Source organism: Mirounga angustirostris, unplaced genomic scaffold, assembly GCF_029215605.1.
Source record: "Mirounga angustirostris isolate CCGP_5_RB_7025 unplaced genomic scaffold, mMirAng1.0.hap1 SCAF_11, whole genome shotgun sequence".
NCBI classification, from domain to species: Eukaryota; Metazoa; Chordata; class Mammalia; order Carnivora; family Phocidae; genus Mirounga; species Mirounga angustirostris.
Genome location: NW_026991719.1, coordinates 76,003,494 through 76,028,845, shown reverse-complemented (window position 1 = coordinate 76,028,845; position 25,352 = coordinate 76,003,494). Strand labels below are relative to the sequence as shown.

Here is a 25,352-nt window from a genome sequence, read left to right as displayed (position 1 = left end):
TCAGTTGGTTAAACAACCAACTCTTGATTTCGACACAGGTCATGCTATCAAGAGTCCTGAAATCGAGCCCCGCGTAGGGCTCCACACGCAGCGCAGTCAGCTTGAGATTCTCTCTCTCCCCCTGCCCCTCCCCCCACTCACACTCACTCTCTAAAAATGAAGAAATCTTAAAACAATTAAAAATGAAATCAGTAACACTTTAAAAAAACCCTGCCCTTACATAACTTTTAATTTATACACGTGATGATCTCTCTATTGAGAACATCCTCATTTAACCTTAATAAACTGGCTTTCAGGGGTGCCTGGTGGCTCAGTCAGTTAAGCATCTGCCTTCAGCTCAGGTTATGATCCCAGGGTCCTGGGATAGAGCCCCACATCAGGCTCCCTGCTCCGTGGGGAGCCTGCCTGCTTCTCCCTCTCCTTCTGCCCCTCCCCACCACTAGTGCTCTCTCTCAAATAAATAAAATTTTTTTTTTAATTTTAAAAAATAAACTGTCTTGGGGCGCCTGGGTGGCTCAGTTGGTTAAGTGACTGCCTTCGGCTCAGGTCATGATCCCAGGGTCCTGGGATCGAGCCCAGCATCAAACTCCCTGCTCAACAGGGGGCCGTTTTCTCCCTCTCCCTCTGCCGCTCCCACTGCTTGTGCTCTCCTGCTCTCTCTCTCTGCCAAATACATAAATTAAATAAATAAAATCTTTAAAAATAAATAAACTGTCTTTCATTCTCCAAGACCCAGATCAAATGTGGCCTCTGTGAAGTCTCCCCTCTCCCTACCAGCAACTATACGTGGCATTCCAGAGAATACTCTGCTCACACCTATTTATCATAGAACTTACTACTTTAGACTTGTATGTCCCCCTTTTCTCACTAGGACACGGGCTCCTCAAGAGTAAAACCTATGTATAGTTGTTTTTATACCCTCAACATTATGCCTCATGCATAATGAGGATTTGTAACATACATTTCTAAGTACAACTGTAATATAGCCATGCAGAATAAACTGGCTCTCTACAGGAAACTGAAGGTTGAAGGGGAATGAGTTGATCATGTCACCTTCAGATGACAAAGATTTTAATAAATTACATGAAGAAATGGAAGGAAAGTACTTAGAATCCTCTGAGAAGAAAAAAAGAGGTTATTTCAAGTAGATGGAACAATTCAGAAAATAGCTTCACTTAAATAAAGGGGCAAACAGAAAAATGAAGAAGATAAAATTAGGTAGCTTAACAATAACCCTAAATATAAAAATAAGATTGGTCCTAATGAAATGGATAAGTAGTCACTTTTGATTTTGTTTCCCTTGCTTTCAGCAATGTGTCTAATAAGAAGTTGCTACAGCCAAGGTCAAAGAGGTTTCTGCCTGTGTTTTCCTGTAGGGTTTTGCTGATTTTCCTGTCTCACATTTACGTCTTTCATCCATTTTGAATTTAATTTTGTGTATGGGGTAAGAAAGTGGTCCAGTTTCATTCTTCCGTATGTTGCTGTCCAGTTTTCCCAATACCATTTGTTGAAGAGAGTGTCTATTTTTCCTTTGGATATTCTTTCCTGCCTTGTCAAATATTAGTTGACCAGACAGTGGTGAGTCCATTTCTGGGTTCTCTATTTGGTTCCACTGATCTATCTGTTTTTGTGCCAGTACCATACTGTCTTAATGACTACAGCTTTGTAATATAGCTTGAAATCTGGAATCGTGATGACTCCAGTTTTGTTTTTCTTTCTCAGAACTGCTTTGGCTATCTGGCGTCTTTTGTGGTTCCATACAAATCTTAGGATTGTTTGTTCTAGCTCTGTGAAAAATGCTGGTGGTAAATTTTGATAGGGATTGCACTGAATATGTAGACTGCTTTGAGTAGTATACACATTTTAACAATGTTTGTTCCATGAGCATGGAATGTTTTTCCATTTCTTTGTGTCCTCTTCAATTTCTTTCAAAAGTGTTCTATGGTTTTCAGAGTACAGATCTTTTACTTCTTTAGTTAGACTTATTCCTAGGGATCTTACTGTGTTTGGTGCAATTGCAAATGGGATCGATTCCTTGATTTCTTTTTCTGCTGCTTCATTATTGGTGTATAGAAATGTGACAGATTTCTGCACATTAATTTGATATCCTGCAACTTTGCTGAATTCACCGGAGTTCTAGCAATTTTTTGGTGGAATCTTTCCGGTTTTCTACATAGAGTATCATGTCTTCGGCAAATAGTGGAAGTTTGACTTCTTCCTTGCCAATCTGGATGCCTTTTATTTCTTTTTCTTGTCTGATTGCTGAGGCTAAGACTTCCAGTACTAAAATGAACTACTGGGGTTTCATCAACATAAAAAGCTTCTGTACAGGGCGCCTGGATGGCTCAGTTGGTTAAGCGACTGCCTTCGGCTCAGGTCATGATCCTGGAGTCCCGGGATCGAGTCCCGCATCAGGCTCCCTGCTTGGCAGGGAGTCTGCTTCTCCCTCTGATCCTCCCCCATCTCATGCTCTCTCTCTCTGTCTCATTCTCTCTCTCAAATAAATAAATAAAATCTTTAAAAAAAAAAAAAGGCTTCTGTACAGTAAGGAAACAATCAACAAAACTAAAAGGCAGCCTTCAGAATGGGAGAAAATATTTGCAAATGAAATATCTGATAAAGGTTAGTGTCCAAAATCTATAAAGAAGTTAACAAACTCAACATCTTAAAAACAAATAACCCAGTTAAGAAATGGGCAGAAGACATGAACAGATACTTTTCCAAAAAGGACATCCAGATGGCTAACAGACACATGAAAAGATGTTCACCATCACCCATGATCAGGGAAATACAAATCAAAATTATGATGAGATACCACCTCACACTAGTCAGAATGGCAAAAATCAACAACACAAGAAACAACAGGTGTTGGTGAAGATATGGAGAAAGGGGAACCCTCTTGCACTGTTGGTGGGAATGCAAACTGGTCCTGCCACTCTGGAGAACAGTATGGAGGTTCCTAAAAAAGTTAAAAATGCAACTACCCTATAACCCAGCAATTGCACTATTAGGTATCTACCCAAAGGATACAAAAATACAGATTCGAAGAGGTATATGCACCCTGATGTTTACAGCAGCATAACCAAACTATGGAGAGAGCCCAAATATCCATGGACTGATGAATAGATAAAGAAGATGTGGTGTGTGTGTGTATATACATATATATATACATATATTAAATATTACTCAGCCATCAAAAAGAATGAAATCTTGCCATTTGCAATGCTGTGGATGGTGCTAGAGTGTATTATGCTAAATGAAATACGTCAGAAAAAGACAAATACCATATGATTGCACTCATGTGGAATTTAAGAAAGAAAACAGATGAACATATGGGAAGGAGGGAAAAGAAAAAAAAGGAGAGAGGGAAACAAGCCATAAGTGACTCTTAATGATAGAGAATAAACTGAGGGTTGATGGAAGGATGTGGGTGGGGGATGGGTTGAACGGGTGATGAATATTAAAGAGAGCACTTGTGATGAGCACTGGGTGTTGTATATAAGTGATGAATCACTGAATTCTACTCCAGAAACCAATATTGCACTACATGTTAACTAACAAAATCAAAAAAAAAAAAAAATAGTCATTGACTTTCAATAGTCAAATAGGGAAGTTAACCTTGATTAAAATGAACCAGAAATCATAAAGGTCAGTCAGTGATTAATATTACAGTAATACAGTCTGGTGATAAGCACGGAAAGAGCTTATCTTGAACAAGTAAACTTGATAAATACCATATGTATGTCTATGTATCAAGTTAATTTTTATTCTCCCTGCAAAGAGAATATTAAAACAACCACTGCCATAAAGTATTCCAGGTTTCACATGTGTCTCAGAGAAATGAATCAACAACTTTATGCTGTTTTTGGTAGAAATGCGTCACAATTAGGAAATGTATTTCAGCAAACAATTATATGGTATTGAACTTCGATGTCAGAGTAGCTAGGAAGGTTTGGCATCAACTGCATTCAGGTAGTATCTGAAGAGGCATGTGATTGCCTGCAATTGTATATAGAGAAGAGCAGATTAAAAATTTTTGAGATGAAAGGCAAAGGATGCTATTACCTTTGGCAGTCAACAAATCCAGTGACAGAAGCTACCAGAGAAGACTGCACCATGGAATGTAAAATCCATATAGATGAGTTAAAGTGACCAGCATCAAAAGTTGTTTAGGCATCAAGGAATCGGCAGATGGAAAAATTGCCTTTTAAACTCATTAGGATGAGAGTGAATATTTTTCTTAGAGGTCAGAAATAAGTGATAAGAGTTGTAAATAGTCCAGTTCAGCAGATTTCCAGTAGTGGAAAGGAAGGAAATGAAATTTGGTAGGAGTCAATGAGACAAACAATGCTTCCTTGAAAAACAGGAATGATTTGGCCCTGTCTCAATACAGATGAAAGGATAGAACGGAAGAATGAATGAATGAATGGCTAAGGAGCCAGGAATTTTTCACATTCAATAGACACAAACTCATAGAGACCAAAGCAGGGTTTCTCCACCTTGGCACTACTGACATTTTGGGCAGGATAATTCTTTGTCTCGTGGAGCTGTCTTGCACACTGGATGATGTTCAGCTGCCTGCCTGGCCCCTACTCACTAGATACCAGTAGCACCCCCCTCCATTTGTGACAACCAAAAATGTCTCCAGGCACTACCATATTTCCCCTGGAAGACAAAATTGTGCCCCACTGAGAACCACTGATGTAAAGAAAAAGAAGAACATACTTTTGGGGACAAGAATGTGACATCCTTCCTTATGTATTTTTCTAAAACACAAGGCTCTTTAGAGCTCTAGATGACGTTAAAAACAAAAGAAGGACATCAACAGCCAAGACCATATTTAGAGGAAATACAAATTTGTAAGAATAGATAAGAGGGATATTTGAAAAACAGAAATTAAAAAAATACTTAGTTGGCTTAATTACCAGCTTTCCCAGTTATGTTTATATCATTATGTGAGCTTAAGATGTCCTTTACCTCCTGGTTTCAGACTTATTATACATTTCTATGAAAAGAACCAACACAGAAATTTTAACTCATTAAAGTTAGTGATCATAAGTATGAAATAGCCTGATTTCCAGGCATACACTGGTATAATCATGATCTGTTTTATTCATCACATTTTTTAATTAAAAGCTCCCTTTTCCTCTTGGGAGGATGAAGATTAAGACTGAAGGGCTAGAACTCAAATCATATACACACTTCCATAGTATTAGACATGTAAGCCCATAGTTTAGGACTCTATTACTTGTCACACATCAACACAAAAATAGTTTGTCACAACACTTTCAGCAGCCTAATTAAAAAAGATAGCACTTGGCTGAATATGCCACACTTTTATAGCAGCCAATCTTTAGGCAAAGCAGACACAAGCAGCAGCAGAAGGTAGGTGGTTCTTGGCACTCCCCTAAACAAGAAACAATGCATATCGTGTACTTGTGTATTGGAGATAGCATTAGTTTTTCCAAAGCAGCTTTACTTCACACAAAATTTCACAAACAAACAAAAGGGGAATGGGCAGAAACTAAAAGATGAAGCTGTCAGTTTGGCTTGCAGTGTAACCTGTTCAGAAGCTACTCTCTTCGTGGCTAACATACAAAGACAAAAAAGAGAATCATACGCAATATGCCATAGTTGTAAAGCACAGTAGGCCTTGTGTTGACCACAAAATTATTTAAGAGGCCAGTTGATATTTTTAAGAATTATGTTCATAGGGGTGCCTGGGTGGCTCATTCATTAATCATCTGCCTTTGGCTCAGGTCATGATCCCAGGGTCCTGGGATCAAGCTCCGCATCGGGATCCCTGCTCCTCCCTCTCCCATTCCCCCTGCTTGTGTTCCCTCTCTCGCTGTCTCTCTCTCTCTGTCAAATAAATAAATAAAATCTTTAAAAATAAATTAAAAAAACAAAGATTGCCTAATGTGATGAATAAAACAGATCGAGCCCTGCATCAGGCTCCCTGCTCAGCAGGAAGCCTGCTTCTCCCTCTCCCACTCCCCGGGCTTGTGTTCCCTCTCTCGCTTTGTCTCTCTGTGTCAAATAAATAAAATCTTAAAAAAAGAAAAAGAATTATGTTCATATATCCTTAAAATCCACAGCCATATCACTTTTATCCTCATGGCTATTTTTTAGCAAGTGGTCACATATCTGACCTACTACTTCATGGCGGTGATTCAAAGAATTTTAACTACTGATTATCAGTGGCACTAAAATGAATGGCCCTTGAACTTGGTCTTCTAAATTTTACATAAGCATAGTGCAAATGTAGGCCACGTCCAACCATCACCAGTCTAGAGAACCACTAGGTCTTCAGGTCAATTTAGAGCCAGTCTGAAATTTAGGGTCTTAGACAATATAGAAAATGGTTAAAAACATGAATTTCATAGTCACACTGGTCTTGAATCAATTCCAAATTCACCACCGTATGTCATGGGGCTAGTTACTTATCCTTTCTTGAAAATGAGTCACTATTGATGGGGGAGGATATCCACCATCAGTCTCTGAGCAACCCTGTACATTCTTACTGGGTAGAAAGGCCCTGAGACTGAAAGGCCCAGACAATACTTTAGCCAGGTTACTTCTGAGGGCTGTGTTTAAAGCAAGTGACCCTGGGTGGCTCTTGGTGGCTCACCTGGTTAAGCATCCAACTCTTTATTTTAGCTCAGGTCATGATCTCAGGGTCATAGGATTAAGCCCCACATTGGGTTCCTTACTCAGCAGGAAGTCTGCTAGAAATTATCTCTCTCCCTCTGCCCCTCCTCTCCGTCTCTCTCTAAAATAAATAAGTAAATGCAAATAAAGCAAGTGGACCTGATCATGAGGTAATAATACCACCCCTCCCCAAAGAGCAGGCTTGCTTCTGCTTACCATAAAAGTGGTAAATCCTCCAAACTCAGTGTTCCTCTCCTGTAATGCAACTGACTACCCATGTAGGCATCCATCCTGGTCTACCTTGCAGAAATTAGGACCACAGTGAATTAGCGTGACATGACATAGCTACTGCTTTTGCAATGAATAATAAACCATCTTTTGTTGCTCACCCAGGAGTCTTTGAGTCTTCTGCAATCATTCATGAAACAGCAACAGATATATAAGCAGGATGAAATCCCAGACCTTTAACAGTTCTTGACAAATATATGCAAGGCATTTAGAATAGCAACTGGAACATATGATATCGTTCATTACTGAGAAACACCTCTGGGCAGGCTTGAGTACTATACTTGGTCAGTGAACCAAGGAAACCACCCAAGGATTAGGATGACCTAGGGCAAAGCCAGCATTCTCTAGGGCCCTTCAGACAATGCATGGTTAAAACAATGTTAATGTGACCTTCACTGAACTAGGCTAACTCAGGCCCCAGGAACAGTAAAATTAACTGGTATTTTCACCCATTAGCGTTCAGACTTAAACTGTCATCTTTCATAATTGCCAACTTTTCATCTAACCAGAACCCACATGTAATGTATTTATGTTACGGAAGATTCATTACAGCTGTCAATAACCTTTGACTCCCCGTACATCAGAGCTGAATGGAACCACTAAGACGGTTTATTTCAACTCCCTTATTTTACAGAATAAACTGACACCCAGAGAAAAGATAAATGACCTGGCCAGAGTTACATTTTAAAAAGTAGTCAGCTTACTTTCTATATAATCTCTTTAAATTGCCAGAAATTAACTCTTAAAATAAAACTTATTAAGATCAGTTAGATACCCTATTTAGCTTATTTCAACTCTCTATAGCTTATGAAATACTCTCAGAGTCTACAAAATGTGAAGTCGTAAAAACACAAAGTGGTGGTACTAGGATAAAAATGCAATTTCTACTAGTTTATGGCAGCATGATTGATGATGGATGTGGATGGGAAATACTTTTAAATAAATGTCTGTCACATTCAGTAATTGATTTCACATCCAATGGCCATCCTTCCGCATGTTATTTCTGTGGCCAGGCAAGAGGATACACCACTAATAATATTCACAGAAACCAGTAAAAAGAACAAGGGGTAAGATGATCAGAGTTAGAAACATGCAAGTGTTAATAGATTATTTAAAGGGAGGGGGTTGAAAGCAGGGATATGTAATATAACTTATCTTGATCCACAACTAGCTACAATAGAGCTCGTAGGAAGAGTGTGATAAACTGGGCCCAGAGCCCTGCTTAACTCCTACTTTAAAATATAACTAATGCCTCAATTCCATTATACAGAGATATGGTCCCTTAAAATTTAGTATTTGGTCTCAGACCTACTCAGCCATATAAAGATGGAGGATTTGGATCTCACAGAAATTCACAAGACCATCTTGATTAAGCAAGTATAGGCTATAAAAAGGAAACCTAAGAATTCAGAGATAAGAAAACATGGGTTAGCCCGCTTTAGTAAAACAAACACATGAAAAGCCAAACCACCGGCATGGAGAATATCCAGGCCATTTTTTTTTTTTTTTTGCACTGTAAAATCATTCTTCCTTTTAATAGCTTGTTTAAAGACCATTAGCTCCTCAACCAAAGGGGAGGAAAAATGTAAGCTAACGCACTGCCAGTGAAAAACAAGCTGTGAGGTCAGCCTAAGAAAAGATTATTTCTACTCACGAATGTTTTATGTACACACTGACTCTTCTGGAAAACATTGATTTTGTAATGTGAGGTACTAGACTGCAAGGCACATTAGAGGAAATACTTCTGCCAAATTTATTTTAACCCATCTTAAATTTCTATAGGTTCTTGCCTTATAGATAACATAAATGAAAATAGATGTTATGACACAAACTTTAAAAAAAAAAAATGCAGTTTTACCCATACAATCTGTAACCATGTGAAGCACTGTGGAACAACAATGTCAAGAAAATCACTGAAAGGAGTGCAGAAAGGGAGGAACCTTAAGTTAGAGAAAGTAATCAACATTCATAAAAAAAAAAAAAAGTAATCAACATATTGAACCTGTAGGTTAGGTCCTCAAGAACACAGCCCTCTACAACTGAGGACCGCAATTATTTAAAGGCAAATGTAGTCAGGGTCAAGATAACATATTACATAAATAAACACCTTATACTCTTTTCAGAATTAATGACAAATGGAAAATACCTATTCTAAGTGAGACGTTACACTAAGTCCTGTGCCTTGCTGAATTTCCTATCAGGTATGAGAATAAAATAAACAATATAAAGATATAAGAAATATAATAAATCTAGTTTAAATGCAGTCGCTAGTCCATATGGCACCTTTTTGTGAATTACAGAAAACAGCCCCCAGAAGATACAGTCTTGTGATTGAGCACGTGATTTGGTATGTGACATGACCTTTGTGGTCTCATATCCTTGAGTGTAGTGGCCCAGATCTCTATTATACATACAACTTCAAAATGTAAGTGTAGAGTCTATACAAGGTCTTGCTTTCTACATATTGAATCTTCATAAACAGCTTCGGCCAGCATAATATGCTGTTAAGCATTTGAAATATTATCAGTGATGGATTTCAAAGCGCATAAAACAATACCTCCACAGCTTTTCCTCCCCTCAGCAAAACAAAACAAACACATGCTACAACAATGATCCAGCCCCAACAATTATCACTCATCTCCTGGTTTGAGGAAAATTACCACCTGATTGGATCAGTAAATAGCCTAGAAGTTGCAGAGTGGAAATAGATTACTAGTCTAAATCTACTTGAATCCAAAATTCAGGAAATGATATGCCTAATGCCTCCCGGTATAATAACGGCCCTGTCTCAATACAGAGATACTGTATAGGCTAAAACTAAACTGCTGTCTGGAAAGTAGTGGTTACACAATTTCTTTAGTAAATCTGTGTGGAGTCTAGGCTTTTTGCCCAAGCTGATTTCTCATACTTACCCACTCCACCCATCCCCAGCTCCATCACCACATTAGTGTAGCCTGGTTTTCAATTTTAACCCCACAAATATCTAAATAAGAAAACTTAATAGTTCAGAGTTCTTTGTAAAGGTTTGCTCATCCAATTATCCATATTCAGCAACCTAGAGTATATTAAAGTGGCTAAAAACCAAAGACAGACACCTCAATTACCAAATTGGCATTTGCGAAATAAAAACTAAAGCTAGCAACATATACTTAGCTGTGTGTGTGTGTATATCAAAGAGTTATATGAACCCTTTATCCAAGAACTCAAGAACACATTTCCTTTGCCCAACTATCTACAACATTTCCCTGGGAAGAAAATACTTATACATAAACCCCACCCTACTTCACAAATTGCAAAATGAAGAATGAGTGATTACCCAACCAGTGAGTGGAGCCAAAAGTCTTTTTTTTTTTTTTTAAGATTTTATTTATTTATTTGAGAGAGAGAGAATGAGAGAGAGCACATGAGAGGGGGGAGGGTCAGAGAGAGAAGCAGACTCCCTGCCGAGCTGGGAGCCTGATGCAGGACTCGATCCAGGGACTCCAGGATCATGACCTGAGCCGAAGGCAGTCACTTAACCAACTGAGCCACCCAGGCACCCGAGCCAAAAGTCTTAATTTGGTCTCTTTTCTATGGCACATAGTAGCTATTCTATGGAGTCTCCACACTTGCATAGATAACCTTTCCAGATACTTCTAATTAAAGACAGAGGGGCAGCTGGGTGGCTCAGTCAGTTAAGTGTCCCACTCTTGATTTGGCTCAGGTCATGATCTTGGGGTCCTGGGATTGAGCCCCACATCGGGCTCCATGCTCCATGCTGAGTTTGATTAAGAGATTCTTCTTTCCCTCTCCCTCTGCCCCTGCTCACGCATGCACTCACACTCTCTAAAATAAATCTTAAGAAAAAGAACTAAAGACAGAAGTGAACTTAATTGGAGTTGACACTTTATGATAGCACTTTATGTGGAGTAACTTTAAATGAAATTTTACCATTAACTTTGGGGCGACTGGGTGGCTCAGTCGGTTAAGCATCCAACTCTTGGTTTCAGCTCAGGTCATGATCTCATGGGTCTTAAGGTTAAGCCCCACTTCAGGCTCCACGCTCAATGGGGAGTCTGCTTGAAGAGTCTCTTCCTCTACCCCTCCCCCAACTCACATGTACACACTCTCTCAAAATAAATCTTTAAAAAAAATTTCACCATTAACTTTAAGTTGTATTTGTTTAAGGAGCTCAGTGGCACGTATATTAATTAGGCACACATTAGATTAAATCTCTATTCTTTGAGGCAATTAGGGATATTTGAATATGAGTTTAGTATTATATGATAACAAGCAATACATTATTCTTTTAAGATGCAACAGTGGCATGTGGTTACATTAAAAAAAAGTAATTTTTAGAAAAGCACACTGAAGTGTTTAGGAGCAAAATGACATGATATCTGGGTTTTGCATTAAAATTTTAGCAAGGAAAAAATAAAGGATGGATAAAAGCAAATGCTGAAAATCTATATAACTGCTAGATTGGGGGTAATGGATATATGGTGATTCGTTACACTAACCTCTCTACTTTTTAGTATGTTTGCAAATTTTTATGTTTAAAAAAAAGGCCATATTAACTAGCCCATATTACAAATAAAGTGACTATTTTTTATCTCTTTTACTTTTAGCTAGGTGAAAGACAAACAAATTAAGGATAGACAAAAATTCCTCATAATTATGACCAAATCTTTACCAAAGCATGTGGATATCTATCCCAAAATGACAAACAGATTTAGGGCTGTACCTATTTTCTCCCTTGGGTGACTACCAGAATTACCGGGTGACTACCAGAATTACCAGGTGACTGAATCAATAGCCTTTGGGAAATAATACATTTGTAATGAAGTCTTGGATTCCTACATAGACCTGCATGAATAGCCACCTAGAAGCTTCTCTCATGAAGTAGGCACTGCTATATAGAGCCTTAACAGCAGGAGAGACTGGTGGACAATTTGACAGTATTTGGTAGCTTACTCTCCCAAAAGCAATACAGAAAAACCTTCATTAAACAAAAGCCCGTGTAAGTGGTGATTAGTAAGAATTTTGTTTGCCACATTCTTTCATGAGAAAGGCACCAATACCCTCTCCCCAGGCCACCTCACATAAGCAAGCAAAAATCAGAATTCACTTGAATGTCTGCTCAAGCTATGTCAGAGTAAATCAATCAGACTGAAACAAATTCAACCTAATCAGATAACTAAGTTTTAAATTAGTATGAGTTCACATCTGTTAGTCATAATAAATATATGTAAAAATATGTAAAACATATGTAAAAATATGTAAAATATATCTCAACCTTCCTTTATATGCATCAATTTTGAGCTGTCTAATGGGTATCTCCTACAAGATGCCCACTTGGATATCAAGTATATAACTATTATTTCAAGTCACCTGGTTATCATCTTAGTCTCTTCAGTCTTAAGACAAAATAGCATATCAAACACCCCAAATCTGACAGAAGGAACTGGTCTCTTCTGCATGGCAGACTGAATATAGGAATAGGGTAAGTTGGGTCTTCAATAATAATCCACATGGTGCTAGTGATAACAGTAATATTTAACCAAACATGCTGATTCATGGAAATTAGCCAAAGTATCCTGTTAAAGTGTTCTTTGGGACCAGATTGGCAAAGAATAGGATTTCACTTCAATGACATACTGCTACTGCCAGAGCTCTTGGTACCTGGAGTAAACTCTAGGTGGATTATAATTCTAATGGTTCCAAAAAGAGAGATTGAGTAATTTTTCACTTTCAGAGACCCTAAAGCATAATAACTCAGTGCTACAAGTACCTTTTGTAATAGAAGTGATAGATTTTAAACTTATCTCTAGGTCAGTCCCCTTAACATATCAGTGACTCAGTTTCCTTATTTGTACAACAGCAAGCTACCTGGCAAGGCAGAATGCCAAAGATATCTAATAAAAGTCTGTTTTAAGATTTTCATTTATTTGTCAGAGAGAGAGCGAGCGAGCACAAGCAGGGGGAGCAGCAGGCAGAGGGAGAAGCAGGCTCCCCACTGAGCAAGGAGCCCGATGCGGGACTCTATCCCAAGACCCTGGGATCATGACCCAAGACGAAGGCAGATGCTTAACCAACTGAGCCAGCCGGGCATCCGTCTATTAAACATTTTTTAACAAAAATTTTAAATGTGTCAAATTGATAAACTGAAAGAAAATGGTAGCCTGGTTCTTAAAAAATACTATAGTAAAAAAAATGTTGGGGCACCTGGGTGGCTCAGTCTTTAAACATCTGCCTTCAGCTCAGGTCATGATCTCAGGGTCCTGGGATCGAGCCCCGCATCAGGCTCCCTGCTCGGCCAGGAGCCTGCTTCTCCCTCTCCCACTCCCCCTGCTTGTGTTCCCTCTCTAGCTGTCTCTCTCTCTCTGTCAAATAAAATAAAATCTTAAAAAAAAAATCTCTGTAGATACAAGATCAGCATGTAACATTCAGACTCACAATAGTTACGAATTCAGAATAAGGAAAACCCTTTGGTAAGCTGAAGTAATCAATGAAGTTTTAATGAAAGAATGAGGGAATTTTGAGACACAAGCTGGGCTGTGAAAGGCAGGTGAGATTTATAAAGGAGAAACACAAGGTGGATATTTCAAATTTGGTGAAGATGTTCAGTGTGGGTGGCAAGAAGGTGAGGCAATGGAGTGGCAGGAGGAAACTGAAGTGCAGAGAAATATGCCTAGTAAATAGATGAACTAGTAAATGGATGAGTAGATGAGCTGCAACTGGAATCCAGGTCTCTAAACATCAACCACTCTGTTCCTCCTAACTGGTCTTCCTGCCTCCATTCTGGCACCCCTCTCCAAGAAATTCACCATTGTATCAATTAAATCAAAACATGATTTATTCATTTAAAAAACCAAACCAAATATCCAGGAAGTTATACAATAACCAAAAAATTAACTTCTGTTACATCAAGTTACTAATTTGACTCCACTATCTAAAGAACAAAAGGCTTCAGGAATGATACAGAAACACAAAATCAAAATGCAAAAACATGTGAGGGGTGTTAGTTCTACCTTAACAATGGCCTCTTTTAATGGTCAAGCCCTTGCCTTAAATATGTGGGATTCAAGATGCAGCTCCTTCATAATACTTCTAGAGCTCTACTAGATTTGACAAAATACACTCCATGATTGACACCAAATTACTAATTAATCTAAGCTTCATGCTGCTTGATGACATGCTACAATCTGGGCCTAACCAAAGAGTTACATAAAATACAAAGCTTTACTACTAATGCATTATTCAAAATGTGAGAAGAAGTTCAAGAGAAGACTGCCTTCAGTAAAAAGAATCAAAAAGGGTCATTATGAGAATTCACAGATGAAGAAAATTAAACTAAGTTCTGTTAAATTTTGATTTAGTCTTAAACAGAAGTCATTAAAGTCTTGAAATGTCACTTTGAAAAATATTATAATACCCATCAAAAAAAAATTCTAATACCCATCAAAAGGTTGAGATATAAATTAGAGTAGTTCCTCTCAACAGAAAACATACATTCCTTCTCCAGTTTTCCAGAACAATGAGGAACTAAATGAAAACTGAATCACAAGCCTTATACTGTAATGAATCCACTATAAGTATTGTTACTTTTTCTATGTAATGGAAACTTTCATCTTAGCTAATACTATATATAGACATTATCTAATTATCTTTTTACTCCCAGATGAATAATATTCAATATCAATCATTTGTGTGATCAGTACTATTTTCCTTCTCCCTTCATCACTGACCTCCTCCCCTCCCTAGTAACTTGGAGTGGAATCAACTGGCATTTCCTTTACCCTCTCTCTTTGGTAACCTAATAGTTCTTAGGCTTCTATCGGTGACAGGTGCCTATGAGAAACTGATGAAAACTATGAGACCCAGAAAAATGAATGTACCTACATACACTCAAATTTTTCATACAATTTCAGGAGTTTAAGAACCCCTATCCCCCACAATCACCTACACAAATAATTTCTAAGATCATATAGCTCTCTTTTATAATCTCACAAAACTCCTTTATATACATATACAATTAAGAACTATTACAGTGATTAATGACATAATACTCAAAATAATAAAATTAAGTCTAGATAAAGCTTTATTTTACTGGCAATATTTTAAGTTAAGAACCGCAGATGAACTCCATCCTAAAAAGCCTTAGAAGAACATGTTGAGCACTTCAATAAGGCAACTTAAAATAATGAGTAAGGCGTTTATTTAAAAAAAAAAAAAAGTCTACCAAGTCTTGTTGTTTGGTCAACTTGCTTGCCTTAAAATGTGCTGAAATGTCTTCCTAAATTTTTTATTAACTCTGACACATCTGCTTGTAAAATCATGTAAGGCTCCGAAGTTAATCTGAGCAAAAAAGAAAGTTCCAATTGATAGTAACAAACTCTTGGATTCAAATACGTGTTCTACTATATCAAGCTATGTTCAACACTGAACGCCGTTAGCTAGTAAGTGAAAGTGATACCATCTCATAACGATCTAGTTACCTCGTCAAAGCAAGTAAAACATAAAAGATGAAACAGGACAAATACCAAAGGGAAAGGAAGAATATAATCAAACTGTTATTACCAACAGAGATAAGTGCTTTCTTGAAAGTGTAGTTCCTAAAAGTAGAAGCTTCTTGCTGGATGTACCAAACTATTCATGGACACTGAGTTCACTTTTACTTTTGCTGAAACTTTTAATCATTGTTTAAATCACAGTTTTGTACTGGGTCAAAATAAAAAAAAGGAAATATTTACCACAACTGATAAATTTCAAAATCATATCAGAATTTTTAAATATATTAAACTTTGGTGATACACTCACAAAACTTAAGTTTCATGATGCTGGGGGCACCTATTAAACCCATTAACCCTCTGCCAGCAAAGACAATTCACAAAAAACAGTTTCTTCATTTGTAAATACTAGGTTAACAGGACATATCAAGTAAGCAAGTTCTCAATTTGCCTCAAGTTAGGGTGGAATTGATGAGACTTTAAACTGTTCATTTTATTCTACCCCACTAAGTCCCTTCCCTACACAATGGAAATCTGTGTATTTCATGAAATAATACTTTGACCAGTAAGGACAATCCATAATTGAAAGGCAAACTGAAAGAGAGAAGTGCAACAGGTACATACCAAATGATCAGATGCCATAAGAAAAGGCTTTAGTAATGTCACTAGTCTCCTCCCCTATCACAAACAAGTTGCTGGTTAAAACTGAAAACTAAATGTGCAACATGTGCTTGTACTTCAGAGTCAGAGGAAGAACCTTCAAACAGGATTTATTTGCTGAATCTGTGCAGGAAAACTATTTTCCCTCATGCCACCCAAATTATAAACGTTTATTGATAAACGTCTGCATATTTGCCATGGTTGGGAAAAATAGACTGCAGTCAATATATTTTGTTAATGCTACCAGTTTTTAAATTTCACTATTAAGCCATTTTCATATAAACTAAAAAAAAAAGAGGAACCCTTTTAACTGATGAGTTGAGGAAACTCCAGTATTTCCCAACCTAATACCAGGCCCCATAGATTACATTCCTCGGCACATTAAGTCAGTGGCAGGAAATGGACTGCTACCATTGGTTCACACACTTTCAGGGCAATGAAACTTGTGCAGTCTTAGGGCTTTTGAGCGTTCTTAATCAACTAAGTGGAAGTACTGTAATGACTCTATTATATACACAACAGTTGGTGGTACCTCACCCAGCCTCGAACTCCCACGCTCCCCCCACTTTTACAAATGTTTCTTGGGTGAGCACAGGGAAGAGGCAACGGGAAAAAGCGCACGTAGGCGACTCTTCCTTAGATTTCTGGTAAAGTACAAAGACTAGGAGCCTACGCTTTGTGTTTTTAAGGGTGAGGCTGGTTTGTAAGTCTGTGGGTGGGCTCCCAAGTATCTGGGTTGAAAAGAAAAGAGGTTCCCCTACCCGGACACTTAAGTATTAAGAGTCAAAACCCAGCAACTGACTGAGGTGGGAAAGAAAGGAATCGCGGGAATATTCGTGCCCACAAGTTAGACAAACAACAGACCCTACCCAGGAACTCGGAGTCTCCCCAAGTTGGGGTGGGGCCTTTCTCCTTTCCGCACTGCCTCGCGGAATGGTAAGAGTGAGAAAGGGGTTAAATGGAGAAGGGGGTGCTCTTCCGCCCCCACGCCGTCTCCGCGCCTCGGCGTGGCCGCTCCTTGAGCGGCTCCCGGAGTAGCACAGCCAGATCGCGGTTAGCCTTGGGAGGGGGCCCCGGGTTCCCCCGTGCGCAACAGCCGGAGGATCCCGGGGCTCTCGATGTCCCCAAGGCCGGCGGGGACTGCGGGAGCACTCACCAGTTTGGGTTTGTTTTTCGTTTCCTCTTCGTTGGCGGCCCGGTTCCCCGCGCTCCGCTTGTTGCTCCGGCCCCCACCGGGTTCCTCGCTGCCGCCTCCCGCTCCCGACGCCGCCGCCCCGGGCTGCTCCATCTTTCTCTGGCCTTATCACCTGTGACCTGTAACCCCACCTCTCCTCAACTTGGGGAAGCCCCTCGGGGTGGTCCCGCTGCCCCAGCTGATTCGGTATCACCTCTTCCTGGTGAGAGTGTGTCTGCCTGGGAGCTGCCGATTTCAGGCTCCCGGCTCCCAGGCACCCCCGACGCAACACGCCTTTGCCACTACTCGGCGCTGGGGCAAGCCCTGCCCCTGAGCAGCTGCAATTACCGCGGTCGCTGGCGCCGCCGCCCTCAGGGCGGTGTTTAAGGGTGGAGGGAAAGTAGGTGCCTATCTCTTTAAGAGGGCCTCGACACACGTGATTCATCAAAGTACCCGCAGTCAGCCGCCTGGGCGCGGAAAGCTGCTTCCTACTCCCAGTGCCGAGCGGGCCTCAGCTACTGAGCATGCCCAGCGCAGCGACGGGCGCCAGAGGATAGGAGAGGACTTTAAGCTGCGGTTAAGCACTGATTTCACTTCCTAGGGGCTCAGCGTGAAATGGAAGGGAACTAGCCAAGAGAAAGGAGGTGTAGCCCATTTTAGAGATGGGGAAACTGAGGCCCGGAAGGACTCAAGTATGAGTTTAACTGGCAGGTGTACCTGAGTATCCGCTTCCCCTAGTGTAGGCCAGAGCACCTTCCCCACGGACGCCTTGCTGGGGGTGTGGTCCTGCTAGGCTCTGTGGGAGGGGTAGATTGGCAAGACAGCTGGCATCGTATAGGAAAACTACCATTGGGAGCACTGATTAATTGCCTAGACAGACTGTATGGGTCAAAGTGGACAGAAGGGGGTGCTTTGTATTGCCATGATTGCTTTGAGATCAAAGAAATACAGTCGTTCCTTTATTCCCATGCTGCTGGGTAGTAGAAGCAGCAGGCATCCACTACCTAATCTTGGAGGAAGGGGGAGCAGTTTAAGGCTCTTTAACTAAAACACCTATAGAGAGCTAGCAATTGGATTGAGTGCTATTTTCAGTTTCTGGGACTAGTTTAGGTTTAGGGTTGTTGTGGGGAGTAAGATCATGTGTGTCAAAGCTTTGTTTAAAACGTAAATCTCTACACAAATGCTAGGTGTTTTTGTGCAGCAGCAGCAGGGTACTGTAAGCATCGTTAGTCTTTAGTGCTTGTCTTGTCAGGAAGAGGCCCAGGCTATATTTCTAACATCTTTTTTAAACAGGGCCCTCTAAAAATAGTGTTCACACTGAGACCATTGCAGGGGCAGAGCAGGATTTGAATGAACCACCATCATAGAATAAGAGCACATATGCTAGTGAAGCCTGAAGTGTAGCCTCAGATACTAAGTCTACTAACATGTCCATATGTCTGTTACTCAGATATCTTCAGGCTATGACTTCTTTTGCCCTCCCCTTCAACCTAAATTCAACTATGGCAAATCTAATTTGTTTATGAGCATATTTATTGGGAGTGCACTACAATAAATTTGACCATGCTATAGATATGATGAGGCAATTAACTGGGACAGTAGAGTGAAAAAAACATAATATTATCTAAAAACAGTTTTAATCCTGGCTGTCATTATCATTAACTTTCTTTTTAATCATGCAGGTGGTAAACTACCCAAAACAACACAGAAGAGAAAATCCATGCTCCCAGACAGGGTGGACAAGGAGCCCTAAGGTAAATTTGCTTTGTCTAAGTTTCTATCTTAAAATTTGATGTATATTTTGAACTCAACTCACTATATGCACACAAACACATATGTGATTTAACTTAAATGTTTCCCCTCCTGAAAAATTGAGTAAAAATGCATGCTACAGAAAGACATGACCTGTTTACCCAATGCTTTCATCCAATTCCTGTTTAAGAGATGTGGATATGGGTGAGAATCCTCCAAGCTCAAACATGGATCAATAATCTGCTGCATGGGTATTTATTAAGCTCCTTAGAGTATACCAGGTGCTATACAGAGTGTTCTGGGTTAGAAGAATGAAGTGGACACACTTTCTGCCGTTTAGAACTTCATAGTCTACTGGGAGAGACAGACGATTAAAGAACTGCACTTCAGGACAACAGATATGAACAGGGAGCTCATAGAGCACATGAGGGAGGTAAACCACCAGAATGTCAAGGTTCCAAGACACCTTCCCAAAGAGAATGATATTTGAGCTAAGTCTTAAAGGTATAATTAAAGTTAGTATTTGTTGATAGCCTACTAAATATTAGGTACTGTGCTAGGCATTGTGGATACAATAGTGAACAAGACAGATATAGCTTGCTCTTATAGGGTTTTCAGGCTATTGGAAAGCATATTAAAACTGTGTTGAGCAATTACAAGGCAAAGAAAGAGGGGGAAGAGCATTTCAGGCAAGGGAAATGACAATAGCATGTGCAGAGACCCTATGGTTAAGAAATTGAGGGCATCTGGGGGGAGAAGGCTTCTGTTGCCAAGAGAAAAAGTGGAACAGATAAGCAGTTTCCAGATCATGAAGGACTTTTAGGTCTCATTAGTGTGGTTTTAAAAGGGAGAAGGCATTATAATACAAATGGCCTGTTTGGAGTATGTAAATAAACTTGAAAATGGTTTGACATTATTTGAATATAAGGTTGGGTTTCACTATCCTCAGGCCAAGTGAAGCTACATTTGAAATCCAGTTAGTTAAAGGTATGTGTAAAAGGTGCATAATCTTTACTGCAAAAAGTGAAAAAAATCTCTTCCTGATATGGCTTACATTTGACTTTACTGTGATTACCTCGGCCCCATCTTAATTCTTGATGTTTGTTTTTTAGCATTTTGCTTCAGGTAATGTAAACAGTAATTAAACAACACCCTTCCTTCCTACATCAAGGTCATTGGTCTCTCTTGGAAACTAATATATGAAAGAAACCACTACTGTCCTGCAAGGATTTGTCCACTGATTATGAACCAGGCACCTCACCAAGTACAGTCTTAGGGCTGATCTCACTGCACATACATTCCTTTGTTTTTACCTTCCTGGGACACACAGATAGCTTGGTGGATGGAGAGATCTCTTTTCTCTCATGCTGAAAAAAGAAGGAGGCTACTAACATCAGTCGAGATATCAAAAGTTTATGTTAGACCCGCTGACCTTGTAGTCTCTCCCTCTGGCTTCTCATGAGTTTAGCATCCAGTTAACATTAAAAACTGAGCCCTAGGCGAAAAGAAAGATAAAAGGCTGCTAGGTTCTGTCTTTCTTCAAATTGACCTTAGAGTCATTTGTTACCCCAGAGGTTTCTGATGAGCCTCATATTATCCCTCTTGTTTTCTGTGTCTCCCTTCTGCTGAATGTTCTCTTCTAAACGATCTGGGTCATTAATAAAGAAATGAAAGGAAACGTGGATTAGACAGAAATGAGAACCCCCTTTAGGGTCATGGAAAAACATTTGTGATATAAAATTTGCCTAAGAGTAAAGTTATTTTAGTAAGTTATTTATTAAGCATATACTGTGTGCCAACACCAAAATAGATGTACAGAAAAAAAATACCAGACATTCTGCTATAATGTTACATATGTCTTCCTGAAGAATCTCCTGTTCTATAGAATTGCACACTGGGAAAAACAGGGATTCTAGGGAAACATGGTTAGGGAAGATCACTTAAATCCAGTGCAACTTTATAATCAGAGCACTAACAAAAACAAGTAAAATTTAACAAGGTTAAATCTCCACTGGCATTTGCTCCATCATCACAACCCTCAATGCTTGGTAGCCTTCATGCTTCTTCCTTCCTGATGTGGATCCTCAAGGGCATTAACTTTTAATAGATATTATCTTTATCAGAATTAAAAATCTAATTGAGGGGTGCCTGGGTGGCACAGTCAGTTAAGCCTCCGACTCTTGGTTTCGGCTCAGGTCTAGATCTCATGGTCCTGAGATCCAGCCATGTGTTGGGCTCAGCAGGGAGTCTGCTGGAGATTCTCTCTCTCTCCCTCTCCCTCTGCCCCCCAACTTGTGCTCTCTCTTTCTCTCTCTCTAATAAATAAATAGATCTTTTTAAAAAAATCTAAAGAGTACCCAACTTGTTAAAATCTGTGGTAAAATGTCTTCACAGCTTCACTACCAGTAGTCACAGCTTCACCAGATAGTTTAATGTAAGGAACTTAGAGGTTGTTGAAGCCACTATACCAGTCATACTGAAGGGGCAGAGTCTGGTGCAAGATTCTTCTTTTTTTCTTAAAGTCTTCATATATTGCTAGGATTTATGCTTAATTGTGAGAAAGCTTGCTCCTCATCACCTCAAAATTTAAAGTGCTAAGAAAATTCACATGTGAACCAACTGGACTTCCACATAATTCTTCTATTTACCAATTGCTAATGTGCTGTTTGTGGTACACAAACACTTGTAATAAAACATACTGTGAAATGGAAAATCCCTGCCATTAATAGCTATAAAATCTACTATAAAACAACAAATTTGTGAAACGGTAAGAGAAAATCAGCTGCCTAAATTGGAGGTACTGACTCTAAATTCAACATAACATGGTAAAGGGGTGAGATTGGTTGGACCTAGAATAGATGAAGAAGTTCTCAAGGAGAAGGTAGAACTTGAGCTGCTGAGGTATGAAGCAGAAATCAGATGTGAATAGGCAAAGCTAAGAAAGGAAGTAAGGAAAAGACAACATATAGAATGGTATGGAAACAATACTGACCAATGATGTTGAGGGGCCAGTGGGGCTTGAGTAGAATGCTAAGAACATAGATGTTGAATAACAGTAGGAAACATGGTTGTCCTACTAGCATTTTCCCAGAATGTAAACAGATTTGAATGTAAGACATAGTGGTAGTAATGCCTAAAGATCTTTAGCAGGAATGTTATAAAATAAAGAAGTAAGGAGCTGGTCTGGCAGTGGCATGCAGAATAACTTTTTTTTTCTTTTTTTAAATTTAAATTCAAAAGTATAGTATTGGTTTCAGGAGTAAAATTTAGTGATTCATCACTTACATACAACACCCAGTGCTCATCCCAACAAGTTGCCTTCCTTAATGCCCATCACCCATTTATCACATCCCTCTACCCATCTCCCCTCCATCTACCCTCAGTTTGTTCTCAATAGTTAAGAGTTTGCCTCCCTCTCTGTTTTGAACTTATTTTATTCTCCCTTCCCTAACCCTAACCCTTCCCCTATGTTCATCTGTTTTGTTTCTTAAATTCCACATATGAGTGAAATCATATGGTATTTGTCTTTCTCTGACTGACTTACTTCACTTAGCATAATGCACTCTAGTTCCATCCACATCATAGCAAATGACAAGATTTCATTCTTTTTTATGGCTGAGTAATTTTCCATCATATGAATATATATATTCTTATAATGGTGTATATATACCACAGCTTCTCTATCCATTCTTCAATCTGTGGACACATGGGCTGTTTTTGTAATTTGGCTGTTGTTGATAATGCTGCCATAAACATCAGAGTGCATATATCCCTTCGAATTAGTGTTTTTGTGTTCTTTGGGTAATTATCTATTAGTGCAATTGCTGGATCACTGGGTAGTTCTGTTTTTAACTTTTTGAGGAAACTCCATACTGTTTTTCAGAGTGGCTGCACCAGTTTGCATTCAAACCAACAGTGTAAACGGGTTCCCGTTTCTCTGCATCCTTGCCAATACCTGTTCTTTCTTGTGTTGTTGATTTTAGCCATTCTGACAGGTGTAAGGTGATATCTCATTGTAGTTTTGATTCATATTACCCTGATGATCAGTGATGCTGAGCATCTTTTCATGTGTCTGTTGGCCATCTGTATGTCTTTGGAAAAATGTTCATGTCTTCTGCCCATTTTTAACTGGATTATTTGGTTTTTGGGTGTTGGGGTTTTTTTTAATTTTTTAAGTAAACTTGCCACACATGGGGGTTGAACTCACAATGGGTGCTGAGTTCAGTAAGTTCTTTATAGATGTTGTATACTAACCCTTTATCAGATATGTTATTTGCAAATATCTTCTCCCATTCTGTAGGTTGCCCTTTAGTTTTGTTGATTTTTTCCTTCACTGTGCAGAAGCTTTTTATTTTGATGAAATAAGTCAGTCAGAGAAAAACAAGAACCATATGATTTCACTTATATGTGGAATCTAAGAAACAAAAGAAAGGAGCAACAGGGGAAAAAAGAGAGGCAAACCAAGAAACAGACTTAACTAGAAAGAACAAACTGTTACTGGAAGGGAAGTGGGGGGATGGATTAAGGATTAAGGATTGCACTTGTGATGAGCACCAGTTGTTGTGTGGAAGTGTTGAATCACTGTATTGTACACCTGAAACTAATATTACACTGTGTTAACTAACTAGAATTTAAATAAAAACTTAAAAAAATAAAGGAACAAACTGTTTCTCTCCACAGATTATATACAGGAGACAACGGAAAAGAAAGAATAGACAAGAATTACTAAAATGTTGGCCCAAGGACATAAAAACCTAGTAGCAAACTGGGAGATAGTATCTCAAGGTATTTGTCATTTGCAGACAGCCATGCCAAGGAGCCTGGTACCCAAAAACTAAAGAGACTAATTACAGCAGGACAGGAAAGCTAAGAAGCTTCCTGTAGTCACCAACAGGAAGAGTCTGGGCAGGCTGGTAAAGCAGAATGAAGGGTTGTGTAACAGTAGGCAATAAGCAGGCAAACAGCTAGACTCTAGAAGTCCAGAATTGGATGTCCTGGCAGGCAGGCAGAGAATAGAATCCAGTCTGCTGGCAGGCAATAGGCAGATAAGCAGGAATCCACTGATGGGGGATTGGGATTAAGAAACAAATTAGCAGTCTCTTAAACAGTCTGGCAAGACACTGCTAAACAAGGCAGGGCACCAGACCTAAAGAAATTGGCATAACAGATGAAATCTACAAAGAAAGGCAGATACCGGTGAATAAAAGATGGCAACAGACACCCAGTTTAAGTGGTCTGTGAGATCACAGTAGGACCAGAAGGGATAGGTCCACTTGATGCTAAGCCACAAACTATTGAAATACTCCTCCTTGAATCCTCTCTGACTAGGAACAAGATCGGTCGCAGTGAAGAAAAAGTAGACAACAAGAAAAAGCCTGGAAAAAATAATGACCAATAGCGGTCACTTACCTGAAGTAAAGGTTAATGTGTTCAGTTGTGATGATTACAGGGATTGGGGCTGGAAGCCAGGCAGCTAAAACATAGCCCCACAAAAATTAGTCCAAAAGACTATGGTACCAATTTCTCCTTTTGGGGAAAGTGTTGAGACTAATAGAGACTGAGAATTCCCAGAATCATACCACCTATGGTTTTATACAGTATACTGAAAACCAACCCTTTGAATTTTATATGGAAAATATGCTTCTAACAAAGAACAGACTTCCCTGTTAACCAAAGTCCCAAAGCAATTTTTAAGAGTGGCTTAACAGATCATAAATGATAATTGTCCAGTCTATAAGTTAGTAAGACATAGGTATAGTAATAAACAGTGAGGGGAAAACTTTCAATTTGCTTGCTAAACTATGTGGATCAGAGAAACACACATTGGTGTTAATAGGGAGGCTATTTAAGAAGCTGAGGGGGTTTTTTTAGAAAAAAATCAGTATGTATAAACAGTGTCTTGAAGATAAATGTAGTTCAAAAGTGAGACTAAAATTATGCAACTAAAACCTATTGCCTCTTTTACTTTGTGGTTTATTCTCTGACCTTTTCAAAATATAATTAATCATGAAAATTGAAGAAGACATGTTTGACATCTGTAAATAATAACTTGTTTTCATATCTAGGTATCAGTAGTTAGGCAAGTCTTAGAAACAGGTTTATTTTGGGACAACTGGGTAGCTCAGTCAGTTATGTGTCCGACTCTTGATTTTGGCTCAGGTCATGATCTCAGGATTGTGAGATCAAGCCCATCTTCTCACTTTCCCTCCCCTTCTGCCTCTCCCCCCCAACACATGTGCACACACTCTGTCTAAAAAAAAAAAAAAAAAAAAGGTTTATTTTGTTTTATATATTCTCCCACATAAATTTTAGCAGCTTTATTGAGATATAATTCACAA

The 25,352-nt window shown here is 39.2% G+C and overlaps 1 protein-coding gene and 1 long non-coding RNA gene across 12 annotated transcripts in view; one reads left to right on the top strand and one right to left on the bottom strand.

The window, feature by feature from the left end:
* DIAPH2 (diaphanous related formin 2) overlaps nucleotides 1-17,628 on the bottom strand; it is a 961,567-nt gene extending 943,939 nt beyond the window's left edge. For all 5 annotated transcript variants that reach the window (XM_054508614.2, XM_045880234.3, XM_054508619.2 and 2 more), the window contains exon 1: nucleotides 17,245-17,628. In XM_054508614.2, the coding sequence (XP_054364589.1) occupies nucleotides 17,245-17,376 (132 nt within the window). In that variant the 5' untranslated portion in view covers nucleotides 17,377-17,628. The remainder of the gene's footprint in view (nucleotides 1-17,244) is intronic.
* LOC123848138 (uncharacterized) overlaps nucleotides 17,050-25,352 on the top strand; it is a 46,048-nt gene continuing 37,745 nt past the window's right edge. For 2 of the 7 annotated variants that reach the window (XR_010406211.1, XR_010406208.1), the window contains exons 1-2: nucleotides 17,059-17,252; nucleotides 18,945-19,016. This is a non-coding gene — a long non-coding RNA (uncharacterized LOC123848138). Of the gene's footprint in view, nucleotides 17,253-18,944; nucleotides 19,017-25,352 lie in introns of all 7 variants that reach the window. The other 5 variants (XR_010406210.1, XR_006791679.3, XR_010406209.1 and 2 more) reach the window with 4 other exon arrangements.